General features: G+C 41.4%; 1 protein-coding gene across 5 annotated transcripts in view; it reads left to right on the forward strand.

Moving 5' to 3' along the window:
- Positions 1–17,706, forward strand: part of PLEKHA6 (pleckstrin homology domain containing A6) — a 1,624,617-nt gene that overhangs the window by 441,270 nt on the left and 1,165,641 nt on the right. For all 5 annotated transcript variants that reach the window (XM_073615840.1, XM_073615839.1, XM_073615838.1 and 2 more), the window contains one exon: positions 8,352–8,524. In XM_073615840.1, the coding sequence (XP_073471941.1) occupies positions 8,352–8,524 (173 nt within the window). The remainder of the gene's footprint in view (positions 1–8,351; positions 8,525–17,706) is intronic.

Raw genomic sequence — 17,706 nt, forward strand, 5'->3', positions numbered from 1 at the left:
CATTGTAATCTATATTAATTTCTAACAAACATAACAGACTTCCAAAGCCTTCCCCCCTCTCTCTCTCTCTCTCTCTCTCTCTCTCTCTCTCTCTCTCTCTCTCTCTCTCTCTCTCTCTCTCCCTCCCTCTCTCTCTCTCTCTCTCTCTCTCGATCTCTCTCGATCTCTCTCGATCTGAGAAGGATAGGAGGGATGGGGGTGGGGCTAGGCAGGTCTAGGCATGTCTGTCTAAAAAGGAGAGGAGGCCCACATACAGAAATAAGGAAGTAAAGTTGTCCCTGAAAAACAGGAAGAATCTGATTGTCTGGCTTTGATTAGACTTTCTAAGCTTGGGAATCGGCTATACAGAAAATGAATAATGTCAAAAGATAAAGATATTTTACATATAATTAATAGAAACATTTTCATTTTTGACTGGACTTCCACTTTAATATTAAAAAAAAAACATTTTGCAGAAAAACCCACAATAACTAAAGAAATTGAAAATGTTTTTAAGGATAGTGGATTGAGGAATCAATCCACTTTTAACCCTAAAAAGTTGTCTAACCGTTCTTTGGAGGCGTTCAAGTCAATGATTGAACAAGACATTAGATTAATAAAAACAAAAGTGGGAAAAAGGAAAGGTAACATTCAAAAAAGGTATAGAAGCCCTAGAGAAAAGGAAAAATATAGCTAAAGGATGTACTGATAAAGGGGGGGGGGTATTGTGCTTAAAAGAGATGAATAGCAAAGATTTGAACAGGTTGGTAGGCGATACTAATACTTATAAGAAATTAAGGTGTGACCCTATCATTAAACTTAAAACCTCTTTAAAATGAATTGTGAAAGGTGCACAAGAGAAAGGGATTATAACTAAAAAAGAAGCTAGGTATCTTGTCCCAGAAGCTCCTAAACTACCAGTTATATACCAATTACCCAAAATACACAAGAACAAAGAATGTCCACCTGGTAGACCTATTATTAGCGTTATAAAGTCTCCTCTCGTATAGGAGAATATGTGGACTGTTTTTTACAGCCCATTGTACAAACATATCCATCCTATCTAAGAGACAGTAAAAATCTTATGTTTCTAAACATTCCTAAAGGATGTCCCAATCAGTGATAACACACTGATTGTAACAATGTGAAATCATTGTATACCAATTTGGGCCAACGTGATGCATTATCCACCACCATGAGACCTTTAGACTCTAATACAGTGTACACAGGTCCGACAGACGCCGACTGACCAAATCCGGCGGACAATCTGATCGTGTGTGGGCTTCACCGGACCTTCAGTGGACTTTTCCAGTCCCAAATCTGACGGACTTTAGATTTGGAACATGCTTCAAATCTTTACGTACTCTGCCGGACCCAGAAATCTGCTCGTCTGTGCTAGTCCGACAGACAAAAAACTGATGCTAGGGCAGCTATTGGCTACTGGCTATCAACTTCCTTATTTTAGTCCGTGTACGTCAGCATGTACGAATCCGTCTGACTTTTATGTGATCATTTGTAGGCAAATCCGTTCGTTAGAAAGTCTGCCAAAAGTCCGTCAAAAATCTGTCGGACTTTTGTTGCTGAAAAGTCCGACCGTGTGTACTAGCCATGTCCAACAATTTGTTTTTGGCATGAAGGATCCCATTACAAACAAATCAGGGGAGTGGCCATGGGAGCCAAGTATGCTCCCAGTGTGGCCAATATATTATTATATTAATGAGTTAATGTGAGTATTTTCGACAAGTCGATACTAGAAACGTCCCTGTATAAAGGATATATTGACGACATAATTATCCTGTGGATGCACTAAAAGTGTTTTTGGAAAACATTAACAATAATTGCTTTGGAGTCAAGTTTACTGCCAGTTGGGATATGTTGGAACTCAGTTTCTTGGATTTGGTCTTGGTTAAGTATGGTGGTCAAATCAACCCCAGGAACCTATTTAAAGGAGACTGATAGGAACAGCTACATCCCTACAGCCAGTTGCCATCACCCCAGGTGGTTCGGAGGGATCCCAAAAGGCCAGCTAATGGAGGTTCGACGGAATTGCAATAAGCTCTCAGACTATTTATGTCAGTCAGAAATTGTGGTCATTAAGTTTAAAGAAAAAGGGTATTATGATCAAAGTTTGAGACCTATACAAAACAGGTTATGGAGATGGATAGGAAAAAACTACTGGAAGATAAACCTAAAAAACAAGAAGGGCAAGAATAAATTTTACTACAGACTATAAAAAAACTTTAGAGCGAATTGTTAAAAAACATTGTCCGATATTAAGGGACGAGACACTATCCAAATAATACCAAGTTGCCCCAAGTTAATCTATCGTCGAGCACCCAATTTGAGGAATAAATGAGCTCTTAATGTTTACGACTCCCTAAAAAGAGAACAACTTTATTGGACATAACAGTATTTTACTACTGCAGAAAATGCAAAGCATGTAAAACTACTAGGAAGGGTAAAAGGAAAATAGACAAATTTTGATTGTTCAGTATGGGAAAGGAGTATAAAATAGGTAAATTCATAACATGTAAATCAACTCATGTAACTTTCATAATAACTTGCCCCTGTGGGTTACAATACGTAGGGCGTAATCACACTCTGAATCGAAATTTCCATGTAAACTGATTTTTCTGAGTATATAGTACACATACCAATAGCATCCACTCTCATGATTGAGACCGTTAAGAAGGATAGTGATGCAGCATGTTTTATGTTTTCAAATACACTGTACTATGTATTCAATGACATTTATATCTCTGTTGTAATGATGGGTTTTCTCCCTCTGTGTGCATTTAGTAAAAAATTATATTTGAAAAAAAAAAAAAATTTCAACAAATGGTGTGCTAAAGTGTTAGCAAATCTTTGGTAATATAGTGCCGAAAACAGTCGGGGACAGGTGTATAGGCGCGTTTCATCAGTTTGATGGGCAGAAGAACTTCTTCCACCAAAATAGGGGAGTCCATAAACTCCCTGTGAGCCGCCGCTAATTTTGGGATCTGGACAGACGCGATAAATGACTGCGGACCTTCTGAGTCGGCCCATGGGGCTGGCTGATGAAGCTGAGAATAAAGTTTATGGAATTCTGCTAAGGCCTTTTGCGGGTCCTGAGTACACCAGATGAACAATTAATTTTAGGAAGAACAAAGTTGTGTTCTAGGTCTAAGTTTTGTCGCCAACATAGAGCCTACTTAGTCTTTCTGCATATAGAATTTGGCTGCCAACCAGCAGAGGCTCTTTTCGGCTCGAGTAGTAAGTAATAAATTGAGGGATAAGCGGGTAGCTTCAGTACGACTTAAAGTAACTTTATCTGGCCAGGGTTTATGTGCGGCACAGAGCGATTGGAGCTCTTTGTCCATCTGCTCTATGTCCACCTTATGTTCACGTTTCATCTGGGACGCAATTTGGATAAGCCTACCCCGGAGTGTCGCTTTATGTGCGGCCCACAGGGAAATTGGCGTGATGGAATCAGAGATAGTTGAAAAATGGAGAAGGGGGATTTTAATGGTGGCACAAATGCTCTATGTCCACCTTATGTTCACGTTTCTGGGACGCAATTTGGATAAGCCTACCCCGGAGTGTCGCTTTATGTGCGGCCCACAGGGAAATTGGCGTGATGGAATCAGAGATAGTTGAAAAATGGAGAAGGGAGATTTTAATGGTGGCACAAATGTAGACAGATAGTAAATAATTTTTCAATAAAATAATTTTATTGTATACAAAAAGTATAATATAAAAAGAGTGTGAAAAAGATAGCTCTCTGTAACATACATAAAATCATCACAAATCGAGACAATAAATGTAGCTATATAAATACTTGTTTGGCTCTACATTTTTCGCTGTAGTGCTTCTTCAGGAGCTGTAAGGCATAAATTGGCTTAAAAAAAAATATATAAAAAGAATACATATCAAATATATAGAATATATACAAATCATAATAAATCATACATATAATGAATAACATAATATAGAATAATCTAAATGAAAATGAATACATTGAAAAACAAAAAACTATGATGGGGGAATCATACATATCCCAATTAGGTTATAATCAGGCTATTTTGGGTCTCAAAAAGGGGAATGAGTGTATTGGTAATAGGAAACTTACCTATCATGTACAGTTGTGCTCATAAGTTTACATACTCAGAATTTATGATTTCTTGGCCATTTTTCAGAGAATAACACAACAACTTTTTTCAGTCATGGTCAGTGGTTGGTTGAAGCCATTTATTATCAATCAACTGTGTTTACTCTTTTTAAAATCATAATCCCAACAGACACTACCCAAATGACCCTGATCAAAAGTTAACATACCCCAGTCCTTAATACTGTGTATTGCCTAGTTTAACATCAAGTCTTTTGTGGTATTTGTGGATGAGGCTCTTTATCTTCTCAGATGGTAAAGCTGCCCATTCCTCTTGGCAAAAAGCTTCCAGTGCCTGTAAATTCTTGGGCTGTCTTGCATGAACTGCACGTTTGAGATCTCCCCAGAGTGGCTCAATGATATTGAGGTCAGGAGACTAAGATGGCCACTGCAGAACCTTCACTTTATTCTGCTGTAGTCAATGACAGGTCGACTTGGCCTTGTGTTTTGGATCATTGTCATATTGGAATATCCAAGCACGTGCCATGTGCAGCTTCCTGGCTGATGAATGCAAATGTTCCTCCAGTATTTTTTGATAACATACTGCATTCATCTTGCCATCAATTTTGACCAAATTCCTTTGCCTTTGTAGCTGTCAGGGAAATAGCCGTAGGAGAACTGGCAATAGTGCCAGTTGTCAGAGAACCAACAGCAAGAGAAGGGCTTTAGGACCCAGCATCTCTGGCAGGAGAAGGACTTTAGGACCCAGTATCTTTACCAGCAGGTCACATGGGCCTATATAAGGAAGTCTGCTAGTGTCTGCAATTGCTGGTTTGTCTTCAGCCTTCCTGTGTTCCTGAGTCTCTGTACAATTGCTGTTTGGATTGCTCGTTGTGACCCGGCTTGTTCCTGACTTGTCTGATCTGCTCTCCTGGTTTGACCCCCTGGCTTGCTTCACCGACTTGTCACCTTCTCCAGTACCTGATCCCAGCTTGTATCGTGGACTTTGCTACAGTTATCTGTTCCTGCCTGCTTTCTAATACCAGACCTTTGGCTTGTCTCCGTTTCTGCAACCTGCCTCTTTCTCCTGCCGGATCTACTGTGTTTGACCCCTGGCCAGGCTTCCACTACTGTTCCTTTTGCACACCTTGCCAAGTGTTACCAAGGATTCTTAGAGACTTCAGCCAAGCTGTGTTTCCTGTACTACCCAGTGTTCTTCAGAGATCTACCAGCTCTTCTCTCCTTGATCCACCTGGCAACCTGTGCTTCTCTGGGCACTACACCCTCTGTATCCAACTTCAGGGGTGTACTGCACTCAGCCGCAAGGGCAGCCCTTTCGGCATTTCGGCCTCCAACCAGGTACATGACAGTAGCTCACACACCCCCAAAACATCAGCGATCCACCTCTGTGTTTCACAGTAGGAATGGTTTACCTATCATCATAGGTCTTGTTGACTCCTTTATAAATGTAGCGTTCAAGGTTGTGGCCAAAAAGCTCAATTTTGGTCTCATCACTCCAAATGACTTTGTACCAGAAGGTTTGAGGCTTGTCTCTGTGCTGTTTAGCGTATTGTAAGTGGGTTACTTTGTGGCATTTGCACAGTAAATAGTAAATTGCGTAGTAGATACTTTCTGTTGGCTCGACTATGCAGCCCATCTTTCTTCAAGTGCCTCCTTATTGTGCACCACGAAACAACCACACCACATGTTTTCAGAGAGTCCTGTATTTCATCTGAAGTTATTTGTGGGTTTTTCTTTGCATTCCGAACAATTTTCCTGGCAGTTGTGGCTGAAATTTTAGTTGGTATACCTGACCGTGGTTTGGTTTCAACAGAACCCCTCATTTTCCACTTCTTGATTAGAGTTTGAACACTGCTGATTGGCATTCTCAATTCCTTGGATATCGTTTTATATCCCTTTTCTTTTTTACAGTTCAACTACCTTTTCCTGCAGATCCTTTGACAATTCTTTTGCTTTCCCCATGACTCAGAATCCAGAAACGTCAATGCAACACTGGATGAAAGCGTGAATGATGCAAGGGTCTATCAGGAGTCCAGAAACTCATTGACCTTTTATACACACAGCCAGCAGCATTTTTTGTTTTATATGCAAGTGCACTGATTTTAAAATAAAACGGTTGCGATCATATTACACTATGAAGAGTCTCCCTGTCTTTTACCCATTTTAACTCTGAGGATTCATTCATCCATCCCATCTGAGATGGTGAGCTGGATCATCTTCTCACCATAAATTTTTCACTCTTTGTTATATTGCAGCCATTTGATAAAATCATTTAAGTTCATTTTTTTTCCTCATTAATGTACACACAGCACCCCATATTTTGACAGAAAAACACAGAATTGTTGACATTTTTGCAGATTTATTAAAAAAGAAAAACTGAAATATCACATGGTCCTAAGTATTCAGACCCTTTGCTTAGTATTTAGTAGAAGCACCCTTTTGATCTAATACAGCTATGAGTCTTTTTGGGAAAGATGCAACAAGTTTTCCACACCTGGATTTGGGGATCCTCTGCCATTGCTCCTTGCAGATCCTCTCCAGTTCTGTCAGGTTGGTAGTAAACGTTGGTGGACAGCCATTTTTAGGTCTCTCCAGAGATGCTCAGTTCGGTTTAAGTCAGGGCTCTGGCTGGGCCATTCAAGAACAGTCACAGAGTTGTTGTGAAGCCACTCCTTCCTTATTTTAGCTGTGTGCTTAGGGTCATTGTCTTGTTGGAAGGTAAACCTTCGGCCCAGTCTGAAGTCCTGAGCACTCTGGAGAAGGTTTTCGTCCAAGATATCCCTGTACTTGGCCACGTTCATCTTTCCCTCGATTGCAACCATTCGCCCTGTCCCTGCAGCTGAAAAACACCCCCACAGCATGATGCTGCCACCACCATGCTTCACTGTTGGGACTGTATTGGACAGGTGATGAGCAGTGCCTGGTTTTCTCCCCACATACCTCTTAGAATTAAGGCCAAAAAGTTGTATCTTGGTCTCAGACAAGAGAATCTTATTTCTCACCATCTTGGAGTCCTTCAGGTGTTTTTTTAACAAACTCCATGCGGGCTCTTATTTGTCTTGCACTGAGGAGAGGCTTCTGTCGGGCCACTCTGCCATAAAACCCCGACTGGTGGAGGGCTGCAGTGATGGTTGACGTTCTACAACTTTCTCCCATCTCCCGACTGCATCTCTGGAGCTCAGCCACAGTGATCTTTGGGTTCTTCTTTACCTCTCTCACCAAGGCTCTTCTCCCCCGATAGCTCAGTTTGGCCGGACGGCCAGCTCTAGGAAGGGTTCTGGTCGTCCCAAACGTCTTCCATTTAAGGATTATGGAGGCCGCTGAGCTCTTAGGAACCTTAAGTGCAGCAGATTTTTTTTTTTGTAACCTTGGCCAGATCTGTGCCTTGCCACAATTCTGTCTCTGAGCTCTTCAGGCAGTTCCTTTGACCTCATGATTCTCATTTGCTCTGACATGCACTGTGAGCTGTAAGGTCTTCTATAGACAGGTGTGTGGCTTTCCTAATCAAGTCCAATCAGTATAATCAAACACAGCTTGACTCAAATGAAGGTGTAGAACCATCTCAAGGATGATCAGAAGAAATGGACAGCACCTGAGTTAAATATATGAGTGTCATAGCAAAGGGTCTGAATACTTAGGACCATGTGATATTTTAGTTTTTCTTTTTTAATAAATCTGCAAAAATGTCAACAATTCTGTGTTTTCCTGTTAATATGGGGTGCTATGTGTACATTAATGAGGAAAAAAAAAACTGAACTTAAATGATTTTAGCAAATGGCTGCAATATAACAAAGAGTGAAAAATTTAAAGGGGTCTGAATACTTTCCGTCCCCACTGTGGGTATATGTGTATATGTATGTATGTGTATATATATATATATATATATATATATATATATATATATATATAATATATTAGAGAGAGAGAGAGAGAGAGAGAGAGAGAGATAAGTATTTGGTGGGTGTAAAAATAAAGTGCATAAACATCCATCACGTTCCATGACTGTTACTGTATTAGTTTCTGCTGTGCTACTTTTGCTAGCTTTGTAAATATCCTTTGCACAGGCCAATTAAAATATTTCTTGGTGACGCAGAAAATAGCTTTAGATTACTGACATAGAATGAGTGCGTCAAAATATTTTATGCAGTTAAATGAAAGATTGCTGCATTTAATATAAAACTCAGATCACGGGTTTGTTTGGGAATCATAGAATATATGTGTTTTCTGCATGATTTAATATTAATTAATACCTCTTATATCCCCACAGGTAACAGTGTGCTGGGTTGGTGATGAGTCTCTCCATAAAGCCCAAATGTCTCGACAGGCAGAGCAGGCTGGCATCCGCACGTATTACTTTAGTGCAGAAAATCGAGAAGAGCAAGATTCTTGGGTGCATGTAATGGGGGAGGCATCGCAGGTCCAGAACCCTGTCACTCCTAGGTCAGTTACCAGTCACTAGTATCTGTGTATTTTAACTCTTGATTTGTAAAATTTTCATGTACTTGAAAACTATATCATGTGTAAAGTTAGGTTTCTGTTAAAGCGCAAATATAAATCTCTCTTGAATGCATGCATGCTAGACTTACAGGAAATGGCCACACTGGAAACTAAAGAACTCCAGACCAATGTCTTTTGTGGTGAAAATATGTCAAGTTTATTGAATGTACAGTCACGTGAAAAAATAGGTACATCCCATGAAAATGTATGACTTTTTCAACATATTTAAACAGGCAAACATTAGATCATTATTCAAACATTGCCTACAGATAAAGGTGATATACACTACTTTGCAAACGTTTTAGGCAGGTGTGAAAAAAAATTCTGTAAATTAAGAATGCTTTTAGAAAAAGTGTTTAATAGTTTATTTTTTATCAATTAACAAAATGGAAAGTTAATTAACAGAAGAGAAATCCAAATCAATATTTGGTGTACTTCTAGGTACACTTGCTCTGTTTTTGAAGGAACTCGGCCGGTAGTTGGTTCCAAACATCTTGGAGAACTATCCACAGATCTTTTGTGGATGTAGGCTACCTCAAATACTTCTGTTTCTTTATGTAATCCCAGACAAACTTGATGTTGAAGTCAGGGCTCTATGGATGGAAAACCATCACTTCAAGGACCCCTTGTTTTTCCTTACGCTGAAGATTAGTTCTTATTGACATTGGCTGTATGTTTGGGGAGGTCCTGCTGCAGCATACAGTGCTGCGTTACTTAATATCTAATAACATGACTGAAAACATGCATAGTCCATGAACAATATACTGTGTGATATACAATAAAATAGAAAGTACAATAACAATAATCAAATCCATTAGATGTGAAAAACCTTACAGCAAAAGTTCATGTGAATAATATTTGATTGGAGAAGATCCTGCCATACATCAATTCACCACACAGTGCAAACAAGGATGAGTGCTCTCCACCACCAGTTTCACAGGCTGCTCACCTCATAACAGCGAAAAATCTGCAGTTATCCCCTCTGGAGAAATTATGACACCTGACATACTATGGATCACAGACCTCCCTGGATGAAATGGCTCCCCAATAGGGTTCTGTTCACCCTGATCGTCTTGCCCGATACAGTATCATATGCAAAAGAAAGATGACATCTAGTGCTCTCCGTTTTCCAAAGGATTTATTAGTATAAATTGAAATACTGAAATTAACTTTTTGATGATATTCTAATTTTTTGAGATGCACCTGTACTTGGACATTAACAGTATATACCTGCATGTTCTCAGGTGTGAGGCACATCAGTGGTTCCTAATCTTTGTGGTTGGGGATGCACATTGTCAAAGTGTGGCGCTCACCTTCAGGCTGGTCTCTACTCCCTGAGTGTTAGGCAATGGTCTTCCCTGCAGTCTTGCTTGCAGGCTCTGGATCTTATGGTGTAAACCTTCGAGGCGTTTCCTTATGCCTAGTTTCATAAGGGGTCCTGCAGAAGGAAAGCCTATTCAAATGGGACACGTCTGGGGCTCCCCTAGACCAGTGGTCCTCAACCTCCGTCCTCAAGTACCCCCAACAGGCCATAGAGGTGTATTCATGTAGCGCTAAAGTGTTTGGGTTGATAAACACAACCCAACCATTGACATAAAAAAGTGAATCACAAAATATTGGTAAATCAAATTAAGTCAATCTACAAACCATGGTAACTCAAAAAATATACAAAAAATTATAAAATTATCACATGTGATATGTATCATATAAGTGACTAGAAACTAAATACAAAAGTTTGTGCCAAAAATTAAATAAATTAATAAATAAGTCCGTGAAGTTGTTAGAAATCCACAATGTGCAATAGGTGATTGAAGATCCATAGTGTATTGTGAATAAATTGGGGGTCCTGATCACCGCATAGGCATCCAATATGGTGGATGAAAACTGAAAACACCAGTGTAATTAAGCCACCACTGAGGTAGATGTAAGCTTACCGGATGGTTTGAACTCAGAAGAACATACGTTCTGTGAGTCAAACAGGCTTATGTTCAACCAACAACCAGGATGGAGCCTTAGGAGTCCTCTGTGGTTGGAACCCAGAATATCCCAGGAATATCCCTTGCAAAGGAAAGAAACAGGAAGTCAGATCACTTTGAATTTCAGCCAGGAGGAGGAGTGACATCATAGACACAGAAACCTGCTGTATACAGCTAAAGTAGTTCATATGGAATTATGCTATGTGGCCTTCTTTTTCCATTTCCCCTATTCAATTGACCACATCCTCTGATGTACAATCATCTTGCATGGAGATCGATTTCTCATGAGGTACCGGGATATTCTAGGTTCCAACTGCAGAGGACTCCTAAGACTCCATCCTTGTTGTCGGTTGACAACATAAGCCTGTTTGACTCACAGAACGTATGTTCTTCTGAGTTCAAACCATCCGGTAAGCTTACATCTACCTCGGTGGTGGCTTAATTACACTGGTGTTTTCAGTTTTCATCCACCATATTGGATGCCTATGCGGTGATCAGGACCCCCAATTTATTCACTATACACTGTGGATCTTCAATCACCTATTGCACATTGTGGATTTCTAACAACCTCACGAACGTATTTATTCATTTGTTTAATTTTTGGCACAATCTTTATTTCTTTAGTTTCTAGTCACTTATATGATACATATCACATGTGGTAATTTTATAATTTTTTTGTATACTTTTTGAGTTACTATGGTTTGTAGATTGACTTAATTTGATTTACCAATATTTTGTGATTCACATTTTTATGTCAATGGTTGGGTTGTGTTTATCAACCCAAACACTTTAGCGCTATACGTATACACCTCTGTGATATAAACAAAAATATCTGTTTGTTGTGTTAGCTGCTACCACTAGTTTAGGCAGCGCGGGGTACCCAACAGGCCATGTTTTGGGAATTTCTCTCATTAAATAAAATAGCTGTCCAAAATACCAAGCCATTGACTCTGATTTAAAGCACTTTTGCAAGATAAAGGAAAATCTGCAAACATGGCCTATTGGGGGTACTTGAGTACTGAGGTTGAGAACCACTGCCCTAGACAATTGGATTGTCTGGAACAGTTGTTGAGTGCCTTCCCCCTATGGTGGTTTCGGTCCCCTGCCCTGTGAGCTAGGAGTTGCTTTCTTCCCCCCCACTGGACAATTGTCACGGATGCCATCCTGCCTGACTGGGGAGAAGTCCTAAGTTCAGGATTGGCATAAGGCTATTGGACTCCAAAGGAGGCTCGCTTACTAGTCAATGTACTGGAGCATTCAGGTTGTTTCTGGGGCTCTGGACTTACTTCCTCGGAGGGATTCCCAGTCAGGATCCAACTGGAAAATGCCACTGCAGTGGCATGTGCCAACTGTCAGGACAGCACGAGATGTGTGGTAGTGGCGCTGGAGGCTTTCTGAGGTCAGTGGAAAAGCAGCTTCTGCTTCACTCGGCCTTGCACATTCCCAGTGCTGTGAATTGGCAGGTGAAATGCCTTGGTTGTCCGCCGTTCGATTAGGGGAAAGGGTCCCTGCGACCAGACGTGTTTCGTCAGCTATGCTTAAGCTAGGCAACCATGAATGTGGATCTTCTGGCGTCCTGCCTCATCAGGAAAGTACCACGATTTTGGCGTGAGTGCAGGACCCCTTGGCGGATGCAGCTGAGGTTCTTGTAGCATTGTGGGACCAGTATCATCTCATTTGCACCTTTCCTCTTTTCCAACTGCTCCTTCGCCTGCTGCACAGGATTGCAGGATGGTGGATGAAAGGTTTCAGTACTTCTGGTAGTTCTAGACTGGTCTGTGTACACCGTCATGGTGCAGCTGGTCACGGATGCCCCATGGTGGGTGTCTCTTTGGGAGGTCCGCTGGTTCTAGGGTCTGCTCTACTGGCCTGCTTTTCTGCTTCTGGCTTTGCTGAGGGCCATGAATTGAAGAAAGGGGGGGTATCTACTTTGGTGTTTTATCATGAGGTTGAAGGCTTGCAAGTCTGCCTCTTTGAAGGTATTTCATTGCTCCTGGAGGTTTATTTTTTGGGTACAAGGCTCTGGGTGACCAACCACGTCCCTTCTCAGTGGCTTGTGTGTTGGCCTGTTTTTCGACAGGCTTTTGCATAATCCCTTGCCTTGAGTACCATTGCGGGTCAGGTTTCTGTCCTTGCTGACCTCTATAATTTCCTTTGGCCCATACTTCGTGCTCCATACCTTTATCCCAGGGGTTGTCATCTGGCGTCCATCGTGCACTCCCTGTTACCACCATGGGACTTGCTTTTGGTTCTTTTCGGGATATTCCCCTGCTTACTCTTTCACCAAAAGTTGCTTTCTTGGTGCCACTTGCTTCTGCAGGGCCGTTGTCTGAGCTTGTGGCCTTATCTTGTCAGTCTCCCTGCTTAGTTATACACTAAGATAAGGTGGATATTTGTTTGTGCCCCTCCCTTCTACTGTAGGTGGTGGTGGAATTTCACCTGCTGAGGACATTGTCCTGCCTTCCTTGTGTCCGTGGCTGTTGCATCGTCAGGAGGTTGCATTGCACCTCTTGGATGTGCTTCAGGTGGTTTGTGTGTGTCTGTCCACTGCTGCCTCCTGCGGAGGTCAGTTTCTCTTTTCTCTCTCACGGATGACTAAGGAATCACCTAGCGGTCCCTTTGCAAAGTTTTCCATTGGATCCGGCAGCCACTGGTTTTGGTGTTTGCTTTAAGGGGTGGGTTTGTCCCTTCCCTGTTGCAGTATGCTCCACTAGTGCGATTAGTGCCTCCTGTGCTTCTGGCCTTTGTGTGTCAAATTTGCAAGGTGGCTGTCTGGTTGTCTGGCATACTTTTAAAACAGAAAAATATTTATTGCTGGTTTTGTTTTCTGTGGATTTTTTCTTTTATTTGGCTGCAAAGGTTTTTGCAGGCTGCTATTAAAGGTTCCTTGTATGCCCCTTTAAGGGTTGTTTGAGTGGTTTGCGTGTTTGCCTGTTGATCCAGTTGGGTTTTTGGTTTGCCCATCCCTTATTGAGACACTGCTTTGGGACATCCCTATGGTCAAGATTCAGAAGAGCTGTGTCTGTCAGTGAGCGTAAGTGAAACATTTTTTTTTTTCGTTTTTTTACCAGCTAGGACTGCCCATAGGTGGTGCTGTGTTTCTTTTCTGCTTAGTGTCCTACTCTTGTAGGTGGCAATATAACCCTATGGTCAGGATTCAGAATAGCTGTGGAAGTCAATAAGAAAGGGGTTGTACAGCGAGTAAAAAAAAATCCTGTTACTTCTGAAAGAATTCTTACTTTACAGCATTTCTTCACACTTGCATAAAATTTTTGCACAGTACTGTACTTGGTTAAGAACACAAACATTTGACTTTTGAAACATTAATTCAACAAATGTATCAGTTGATATAATGGTGTACTGTAAAAACAGTAGGTACACCCTTGTCAAAAGCTGATATTGCCTCTTTTAGCAGAAATAACTTCTTGTAGTCCTTTTGTATAACTGCCCACTGGTCTCTGACAAACTGTAAAATGTTTGACCAATTGTCAATGCAAAATTCCTATTGAAATATATAGTTTTGCCCCCACAAAATTTCAATGGTAATTAAATCAAGACGGTCTATAACCCTCTATTTGTTTTTTACTGTTCCCTAGTGTGGGTGTGCTTGAGAGGATCATTATCGTATTGAAAGACTCATTTCAAGTTTAAAGTGATTGTAAAGTCTTGTTTATACTTACCTGCACTGTGTAGTGGTTTTGCACAGAGCAGCCCAGATCCTCCTCTTCTTGGCTCCCTCTTCGGTGCTCCTGACCCCTCCCTCCAGTTAAGTGCCCCCACAGAAAGCAGCTTGCTGTGGGGGCACTTGAGTCAAGCCACAGCTCCCTGTGTCCATTCAGACACTGAGCCATGGCCTGGCCCTGTCCCCTTTCTCTCCTCATTGGCTGACTGACTTTGATTGACAGCAGCAGGAGCCAATTGTGCGCTGCTGTCTCAGCCAATGAGGGGAGTCCCAGGCAGCCGAGACACTCCTGCAACATCGCTGTATCTAGATGGGGCTCATGTACGTATTAGAGGAGCTGAAGGGGGCTGCTGCACACAGAAGGCTTTTTATCTTAATGCATAGAAAGGATTAGGATAAAAAAACCTTCTGCCTTTGGACAGATAGCAGTACTTAAGGCAAGTATGCTTTTCACTTTGCAAGGTAAATTACACTTTGCAAGAGTGTTTTGCCTTAGCTTATCAAATGTGGTGAAAATTCACTTTGCAGAGAATACCCAGTCACAAGCAAGAGGAAAAAAAAGGTTTTTTTACGTGCACATGATTGGATATTGGAAGTTGGCAGATCTCATTCACTAAGCTAAGAGTACATTCCTCTGCAAAGTTCAAAGTAAACTGTCTGTTTGCCTTTAGGAAACCAGTCCCGCGGCCTCGCATTCTCATCAATCACACTTTGATATGATGCAAAATGTATAGCTGACTTGATGACAGTGAGCTGCCTTGACCCTGAAGCGGTAAAGAAACCCCAAACCATAATATTCCCACCACAATGCTTCACAGCTGTCATAAGGTTTTTCTGAAATACTGTCTTTGGATTGCAGCAACGTGTACTTTTACTGTAACCAAGCAATTTTATCTTTTATTAGTCTGTATTTTTCACGTTGTTCCATACTGCCTAGTCTGCCTAGAAGGCCAATGGCAAGCTGTAATCTTGCCCTAATGTTCTTTTTGGACAGCCAGACTTAAAACGGAATGAAACTAAGCAATTAAGAAAACACTGATGTGACAGACCCCCCCCCCCCCCCCGTACTGTATATCCGCCATTATAAGCTTCCCTTGTCCAGTCCCAGCATGATCCAAGATCCCTTAGCCCACCAAGTCAATTGTCGAGACATCAGTGTAGGGTGGTGGAAGACATAAGACTGTTCATTAAAACACAGACACAAAGAGATATACACTCTGGGGACAATCCTCTTCTTTGCATAATGACACAGGCGGGGTAAACTTTACCTCCTCCAGTAACATGACACACAGGTATATTCAGCTTTCCAACAGGAGACAGTCTTTAGGAGGGGCTGCTGGAGAACCCCCCCCCCCCCCAGCATCTAATTGACAGTGGTTTCATTAACATGTAAGCCAATCCATATACACTTATACATCCCATAATACTTTGCTCCCAAGGCAGACAGAAACACTAGAACAATGGGATACAACCACACCTCAAACGATCTAGTAAAAAGTCTACAACAGTCTGAGACCAAGGTCATACAATATGCCAGCAGTTGGAAAGGTGGAATTCATTTATCTTCATATATTTCTTGAGGGAGATTGTTCATAAATATTACTGTCCCAAGTGAAAGAGCCCTTCATTCTTTCAACACAAACCACATATATAGAACCCTGGACAACAGGGTTAAAAGGAAATGCTGAGTCCGGTGTGGTTGTACGGTGAGTCTGGTTAGTGCAGACCCGACTGGGGTTCTCAGTCACCCTGTGCCCCTAATAGACACAAGGTAGTATTACACATAGGAGGGCCTGGGGAAACTGGGCAAGGAGTTTCCCGACCTCTCTAAGGTATGCTGGGTTCTACAAGCCCTCCGCCCAAAGTGACTCCCATCACAACTGACAAGTAGGGTTTTTATAGGAGGTTACGGCATGCCTGTGTGTCGTGTTCATGTGACTCCCATTTACAGCGCTGGGGGACATTGTTTGACAGGTAAGTCTGCCATAATGTGCGAATATGCCATGCACACTTAGCACATTATGACTGGCTGCTTGTTGGGGCTTATTTAATTAACACCTTCTCGCCAGGCCTATAGCAGATTGATGGCCGGGCGGGCCTTTCGTCCTTTTGAGTGGACGTCATATGAAGTCCTCTAAGAAGACACTGTTTGCGCTGCCTCGGGCAGTGCAGTGGCGTGATTTGTCACTGGCTGTGTCCACCGAACACAGCCTATGACTGATCGCTATACTGCCACACTGCCAGTATCAAGTGATTGCTGTGACCAATCCCAGCAGATCACATGCCAATTGTAAATAATGGATTGCTTCATTTCATGCCATCCATTGTTTATAATTGTGTTGCTAGCTGTGATTGGTCACAGTGATCACATGGTACAGACAGGGCCAATCACGGCCCATTGGTACCATGTGATCAGCTTTGGCCAATCACAGCTAATCACTACAAAAGACACTGAATGAGTCGGTTTCATTCAGTAAAAATAGTTGCTTATACCAATGAAATTCACGGTATAAGCAATCATAATGTAAATAAACTGAAAAAAAAATCTGGTCCATTATGCCGCGTACACACACGAGCGGACTTCTCGTCGGACTGAACCCCGAAGGACTTTTCGACAGAGTTCCGACAAAACGGCCTACACACGTTCCCACCAAAGTCCGATAGTTTAGAAGGTGATGACATACGACCGGACTAGAGAAGGAAGTTCAATAGCCAGTAGCCAATAGCTGCCCTTGCGTCGTTTTTGGTCCGTCGGACTAGCATACAGGCGAATGTTTTTTTCAATAGGGATCGAGTCCGTCGGAAAGGTTTGAAACATGTTCTATTTCTAAGGTCCGTCAGATTTTTCGACAGAAAAGGTCAGATGAAGCCCACACACGATCGGAATGTCCAACGGATTTGATCTGTCTGACCTTTTCTGCCGGAAAGTCCGGTCGTGTGTACGCAGCATTACTGTATTGCTCTGATCAGTGTGTTAAAAAAAATTGAAAATATTCTTAATGTTTTTTTTTAATGTTTATTCTACATGTCACTAGTCAGTGTCCCTGATCACTGCCACACCAGATATGTGACACTGTACTGTACTGTGACCGTATGTAAAAAAAAAAAAAAAAAAATGTGAAAAAATCTATTTTTCTTTTACATTTCTTCATTTTTCAAAAAATTGTGTTAAAAATTACAACTTCAAAGAAATTATCATGCCTCTTACTAAATACTGTAGACTGTCTGCTTTCCAAAAAAGGGGTCATTTGGAGGGTATTTGTACTGTCCTGGCATTTTCTGCCCTCAACAGATCTGTCGGTACATCAGAATTGATCAATTTTCATATATATATATATATATATAGCATAGTTTGTGAACGCTATAACTTTCCTATAGACTAAATAATATACACTGATTTGGGTTATTTTCACTAAGGAAATTTAGCAGAATATATTTGACCTAAATTTATAAAGATTGTTATAAAG

Source organism: Aquarana catesbeiana, linkage group LG02, assembly GCF_042186555.1.
Source record: "Aquarana catesbeiana isolate 2022-GZ linkage group LG02, ASM4218655v1, whole genome shotgun sequence".
In the NCBI taxonomy this organism is placed as follows: Eukaryota; Metazoa; Chordata; class Amphibia; order Anura; family Ranidae; genus Aquarana; species Aquarana catesbeiana.